The sequence below is a fragment of the Sinocyclocheilus anshuiensis genome, unplaced genomic scaffold (assembly GCF_001515605.1).
Source record: "Sinocyclocheilus anshuiensis isolate Anshui unplaced genomic scaffold, SAMN03320099.WGS_v1.1 scaffold708, whole genome shotgun sequence".
In the NCBI taxonomy this organism is placed as follows: domain Eukaryota; kingdom Metazoa; phylum Chordata; class Actinopteri; order Cypriniformes; family Cyprinidae; genus Sinocyclocheilus; species Sinocyclocheilus anshuiensis.
The window spans coordinates 108,220-114,950 of NW_015555881.1; the positions used below are offsets into that span (position 1 = coordinate 108,220).

Sequence of the window (6,731 nt, forward strand, 5' to 3'; positions counted from 1 at the left end):
CACTGGAGAAATCATTATTATGGATAGAGGACTTTATGGATAGAAGTAAAAATGTCTTAATGATAGATTTATTTGTTATAAACATGAAGCTTTTCACTTCACAAGTCATTAATTGAAGGACTGAAGTGGTGTGGATTACTTGTGGATTATTGTGATGTTTTTATCAGCTGTTTGGACTCTCATTCTGACGGCACCCATTCACTGCAGAGGATCCACTGGTGAGCAATCACTACATCTTGGATTGCCTGAGGGTAAGTACATTTTCAGCAATTTTACATTTTACTTTTTTTGGCAAACTGTTCCTTTAAAGTAAAAGTTAAAGGCACAATACTATGTAATTTTTGCGCTAGAGGGCGCGTATTCAAAATAAACAAATAGACAAAGGCGTAGTTTGATGACGCAGTGACTGAGTGTGGAATCATGGGTGTTGTCATCTTCATCCCCACAGCCGATGCAATCCGACGAGACTCGGGCAGAAATCATGTTCGTGGATGAGCTAATAATTTATTAACGTAGTAGAATGAAGCAGGGTGAGGCTGAAAGCCGTCGAAGCGAAACGAGCTTAGATGTTAGTGAGATCTTGCTGATTTCTTTCTTTCTTTCTTTCTTTTCAATCTAAAGCAGTTGAGCATGCTGTAGAGTCAGAAAGACCGGATGAAGACCTGGAGGCCGGAGAGACACAGGAGTGAAACTGAAGAGGCGAAACAGGGTGAGAATGTTTCTGAACAGGAGAAAAAGAGGGTCAGTAACGAGAAACCTGAAGTTACTGCTGCAACAGAAGAAGAAGAAGAAGATGAAGAAAAACAGATTGATGTAGTTGTAGACACTGAACAAGGTACATCTCCAATGCATGACAATGAAAAAAACAAGACTGAATCTGTTCTGAACACTGACGAAAGGACACATCTAATGACTGATGCTGAAGAAGTGACTGTTTCTGTGCTGGGCGGCTTTGTTTCAGCTCTGTGAGACACACAGGAAATGGAGTCATGGGTGTGTTGTTCAGGTCTATGATGCCACTTCCTGCATGATTGCTTGTTTGCAGACTCATAATTGTTTGCAATGATTTACACTGAATTCTGAAAGTAGATGAAATATAATATGTCTTGTGCATGCATGAATCTTTCTGTTTGATTGTGTGTATTGTGGGATTGTGTATATGGTTGTGTTCAGTGTGTCTTGGGTGAATTGAATGCGAGATCAGTTTTGTGGTTTACTGTGGGCTTCGCTGTGATAAAATTAGTTACGTGGGGAGGGGGTGAAATTCTGAGAGTACGAGTGTCTCATGCGTGTGAAAGGTTGTGATGTGGGAGTAAAGCAGAGTTCAGATTCTCAGCAGATGCTCAGAAATGAAGTGTTCCTCCAGACTCCTGTGTGGGCTCCTCATGTCATGCCTTTGTTTCAGAGGTAAGTGCCACTCGAAACTCCTTCCCCAATGGAAAACCAGCACAGATGCTCCAGGATACTGTTCTGTATAGTACAAAATCAAATAAATCAACTGTAGAGCTGTGAGAGGATGCTGCCTTTCTGTATTCATCAGGAGACATTTTTGTAGCATTTTGGACTATTTTAATAAACACTTGTGAAGAGTTGTCTAGTTGTATAATTAGAGTATATGGTAATTTTTTCTGCCATGCTGTTGATCGCTTAGAAAAAAAAAAAATTCTTCATTATTCCTTTGTTGTTGATATTTAAACATGTTTTATAAGGTAGAGCTGTATAAGAAATTAAAAGGTACTACTACTAAGGAAGGTGGAAGATTTGAAAAATCTAAAAACTAGCTAAGTCACTCAGTAACATTTGTAGGCATGTATATACTCTTATGTATATATATATATATATATAAGAGATAGACTTTGTGGTCTTTATTTTTTTTTCACAATTATCACCCATTATTCTTGACAATGTTCTTTTCTTTTTTCCCACCTTGATGTGGTTTTATTTCAAATTCTCACCAGTGGTTTTGCACCATCGTGATGGGCTTCTTTTTTTTTTTTTCTTAAGAGATATTTCCTTATAGTGGGTCTTAACTAACTTAAAATTCTCAATAACAGATATTATTGAATCTTTGATTTTTTTATGAATTAAAAAATAAATTATAATTTTTACATATGATATTTATGTATTTCTTGTTTATTCTACAAGGTTAAATGCACTGTTAATCCTTAAAAATAGGGCACGATATAATAAAGGAATTTTCCGTATTTATTTTTTACAGGTGCATGTTTTACCTGTATTTTACATTTTGCACTTCATTGCGTTATGTTTTAGGGTTAACGGAAATGTCTGTAAAATTGCCTGTACCAGTATTTTTATTTTTTTTATTTTTGTTTAAATACTAACAGTTTAAGTAACAGAAAAGTCCTCAAAGCCACAAGATAATACAACAAAACGTTCATGTGTTTTGTGTGTGTTTATGCTTTTCTCACAGTTTCAAGTGAGAATCTGTCTGTGATTCAGAGTCCACCCAGCATCACTGTGAATGAAGGAGAATCTACTCACATCAGCTGCTGCTGGAATGAAATCACACAGAAAGTTAAAGTTGCTTGGTACATCAATGAGAAAAAACACACCAGAGTAAAGCAGTTACTCCAAGAGCATAAAACACAGAACTGTTCAATTCTGAATCTCACAAACATACTTAAAAACACTTCAGGTCATTATGTTTGTGAAGTGACTCAAGACATACCAGTCCTGCTTGAGAAGAATGGTAGTGGAACAGTCTTATCTGTCAATGACAGCGATAACAAAACAGTGACTGGTAAGATTCTTCCTTCACAATATAATTGTTACTACAAATCCCAATACAATAATAATAAAAAAAATCATACAATATAATTTCAGTTCAACTAATTCAGTCTATTCTGTTGAAGTTTCTGACCCGCCTCAAACTACCCAGACTGCACACAGTTCACCAGCACCAGAAACTTCACCTCCCTTTCTGCCTTTGTCTCTGGCTGCTGCCATCAGCCTGCTGACCCTCTGCTTGGCCTTCAGTGTGTGCAAGATGAGAAACTCCTGTAAAAAATCAGGTACACTTCAATACTGAGACTCATTACTGGTGTGTTTGTGCTGCTGCATTGTTTTCATCATCTGTGATATTGCTGTACTGTACTTATGTTTTCCTGCAAAGCTTAGACTTATTAAAAGTTCATTACGAATTATAAGGCTTTTTACACCAATTATACCCAGTTCAATACTGTAATCACAGCCAGTGTGTCTATTTATTATTCATTCACGGATTGGACGAATTGGACATTTTCTTCAGCTGACTAAACAACAGCACCACTCAAAAAAAAAAAAAACTTACACTGACTAACAGTACAGTGAATGATGCAAGTGCATGTAATATGAAAAATAATGTAGCCTATGTCACAAAGTTGCTGTGTGAGCAGGTCTTTTATGTCAAAACCTGTCAGATTTTGTAGCGGTGTGGCCCCCCGCACAGAAAGTGCAACTGTTGAGCTTATGCAAACACACATTTAACGTTACTTTTTAAAAGTAACAGTTATTATTCTAAATAAAATAAAATAAAAAAATGAATTACTATTACTATTAATAGTAGTTACTATTAATTACAAAAATTCCAAAACATTATTTTTAAGATAATCTAATTTTTATATTATATAAAAATATATTTTCAAATATTTGTATATATGTGTATTAATATAAAATATATAAATTTTATTTGACTTAAATAATATTTTGTTTTTGAAAAAAAAAAAAGTGTTACATTGTTACTTTTTGCAGACATGCATTACTAAAACCGGTCTCAAATGATGGGCTGCAATTAGTACATTCTGAATGGATCACAAACAGCAAGAAAATCAATGTTTTTCTCTGCAATTAATAAATAATCAAACTCTGGTATTTTAGCATACATTTTGCCATTCGGTATTATGGTTAATATTAATAAAATACAAGACCAGTGTTTGGTTGGTAAAACACTTCAGCTGTTTATGCATTTACGAAATGGCCAGTTTTCCCTATTCTGACAATGTCGTATTAATCATTTTCATCTTGTTGGCCTGTACATTCTGTATTAGTATTAATTTTCAAATTAATATATTATACTATTTACATATATAATTTTACATAATATATTTCTACAATATCTCATGTAAAATCTGGTTTCTGAAGCAGAGCCATTGCTTGAGTTACTTGCATTACTATTTCAGTTGGCTGAGGCTCTCTCACACACTCTTGCAGGTGTTTTGTTTTTTTTCTAATTTGTGGTAAAGTGGGATTTAAAAATTATTATTTTTTTGCTGTAGTCAGTTTTTTGTCGTCTGGACATAGCTTGCATGCAGTGACTTTAACACCTCTGTATATAAGCAGTGCTACTTATAACAAAGACAGCTTTGTTGGCTTATAATGGGAACAGTATATTTTTGTTGTGTCACAATGCCCGCTTGCAGTGTAGACATTGTGTCATGCACACTGCATAGACTTATGTGGCTTGTTGGGCAGGGCAAATTGTTTGGTTCTATGTGTCAGTAAATAAATAAACAAATAAACAATAGAAAGTGCATTGCTTGTTTTGGGAAAGGTTTGAGAGGCATACCTGTTACTTCTAATTAAAAAATGCAATCAGTCATGGAGATGAGAGCAGTCTGGTATTCATTTGACCTGCACAAACATAGATTTACTAGATCAAAAATTCTATAATAACATAAAGCTGGTTTGAAAAGTTATGTATGGTTTTGAATTGTCATCATAGATATTTGGATGTAGCCATAAATCTCAATGTCTGTATCTTACCTCAGAGAGAGTGGTCATTCACCAGACGCCTAGCAGTGAGGGTGAGGAGCATGAGCACATGGAAGAGGAGGACGGTAGCACAGGCTCCTCTCGAGGTTCCCTCCAATGGGTAAGTCAGATCCAACCTCATGAGAAGTCGAAATAATTGGTACAAGATAGCAAAATTATATGCGTTGGGTCATGCAAAAACATACAACTCTAACCTAAGTCTATCTATAAAGCCTAACCATGTTTGTAACAGAAAACAACTATTTGTTGAACTAAGTTGTTTTTAGGAATGTGTTGGTTGGTTTCTAAACACACCCATGGCGCCAAATGTTGGTGTTTGGCTCTGTTTGAAAGAGAATACTAGCGTACTGCATGCTGCAAATTATGTCTTGTGTATTATTTTGTAAAAACTCAAAGGTGTTTGGTGTCACATGACCTTGTGATGTTACATGTACAGTCAAGTTCTTTTTATTTCAGTATCATTTTCACAGTGGACATTGTTCCAAAGCAGCATTACAGAAAAATAATGTCTTAAATTGTCTTAAATTCTTAAGACTAATTTCTTAGTTAAATGATTTGTGTGCAGTTATCATCTTGGAAATACATAGGGTTATTTTGCATGTTTATTGTAAAAAAAAAAAAAAACCTTTAGCTGTTAATTTGTCACACTGGACTGAAGTGCATTGCATTGCATTGTGTATCCCACACAGTCCCAGTCGGCACATGGCTGACCTTTAATGTTGAAATAGTTGCAATAATGTCAGTTGTAGTTTCAACATTGAAGAAACATTGAAATAACATTTAATGCTAAATGGTTACAAAAAGGTTATCAAAATACTTGGCTGAAATTCATTCTGTCGAAAAGGTGTTGAAACAATGTCGCAAATCAACGTAAATTCAACAAAATCGAAAAGTGATTCAACCTTGATCCATAAAATTGGTTCACCTGTGGATAAAAACTGAAAAGACATCTGGAAGTGTGTTCTGTATTGTTGTAACATTTTAGGAAATGTAGTAGGTCATTAGAGTTATTCATACATATGCATTCAAAAATTAGCATAATGCAAATTCCAAAACAGACTCTTTATGAAGGACCCTTGACCCAAATCAACAATAATGCATTGTAATACAGGGCACAATAAAATGTGTCTCAAGTAGACACAAGTAGCCTTCAGTTTTTCTTCTGAATTAGAATGAATTAAAAATGTTTTTGCTCTGGATTGTTTTGCTTCCCACATTATTGTATGATGTCATAAAGCACAATTTCTGAGCAACATCTGCAATTCCACTGTGAGAGCATGCGGCGAGATCTCACTGATGCGCTTCTGAGCCTCATTCTGTGTCAAATCTGCTCTTTTATATCACGTCTCTTTAAATTCTCTAGGATTCTGATGAAATTATTCCATATTACATCCATATTTCAAATGACAAGACTGTTTGATGCATGCTGTTTTTCTCTCTCTACAGTATCAAGTGCCTGTTTACTGGTCTTACTTTGATCTACAGAGGGGTGAAGACCAGTGACAACCAGAAAGGAAAGACAAACGTGATGTTCAGTTCATTGGATTGCATTTTGCATTCACTCTCTTCTTTCATGAGAGCATTTTTGTAAATAGCAGAAGCGATTTTAATCTTCAGATACAGTTGAAACCCTCAGTTGAAGCTCTTGATTGTGGTATCAGATGTTAATCTCTCTGTTTGTATAGCAGCTCTATTGATTTTTATTCTTATTTTAATTTTGTTGTTTTTTTATACGAGTCTTTCTTTAATTAAAGTGAAGGTGTGTCATACTGACATGCATGAAAAACTACTTGGATTTCATGCCCAGACAGATGCAATTCAAACATGTATAAAAGTAACTCATACTGCCTGCCCTGAAGTTTTAGTAGTTCTCTGTGTCTTTTTATAATAAAGAGTTTTATGCTGTACAGATGTCGGCTATGCCTTTCAGCCTTCTTAGAAATGTTTCTAGGACTTGATTC

General features: G+C 35.0%; 1 protein-coding gene across 1 annotated transcript; it reads left to right on the forward strand.

Moving 5' to 3' along the window:
* The first annotated feature begins 935 nt into the window (after window positions 1-935).
* LOC107675787 (uncharacterized) lies at window positions 936-6,482 on the forward strand. The gene is made up of 5 exons (XM_016470246.1): window positions 936-1,407; window positions 2,432-2,761; window positions 2,874-3,032; window positions 4,767-4,870; window positions 6,217-6,482. The coding sequence occupies exons 1-5, from the start codon at window positions 1,350-1,352 to the stop codon at window positions 6,271-6,273; spliced, it is 708 nt and encodes a 235-aa protein (XP_016325732.1). The 5' UTR covers window positions 936-1,349; the 3' UTR covers window positions 6,274-6,482.
* The last annotated feature ends 249 nt before the right edge of the window (window positions 6,483-6,731 follow it).

Coding starts and splice junctions, on each gene's coding strand:
- LOC107675787 (XM_016470246.1), top strand. CDS start 1,350: ATGAAGTGTTCCTCCAGACTCCTGTGTGGGCTCCTCATGTCATGCCTT. Junction 1,408..2,431: donor GTCATGCCTTTGTTTCAGAG/GTAAGTGCCACT, acceptor CTTTTCTCACAG/TTTCAAGTGAGAATCTGTCT. Junction 2,762..2,873: donor CGATAACAAAACAGTGACTG/GTAAGATTCTTC, acceptor ATTCTGTTGAAG/TTTCTGACCCGCCTCAAACT.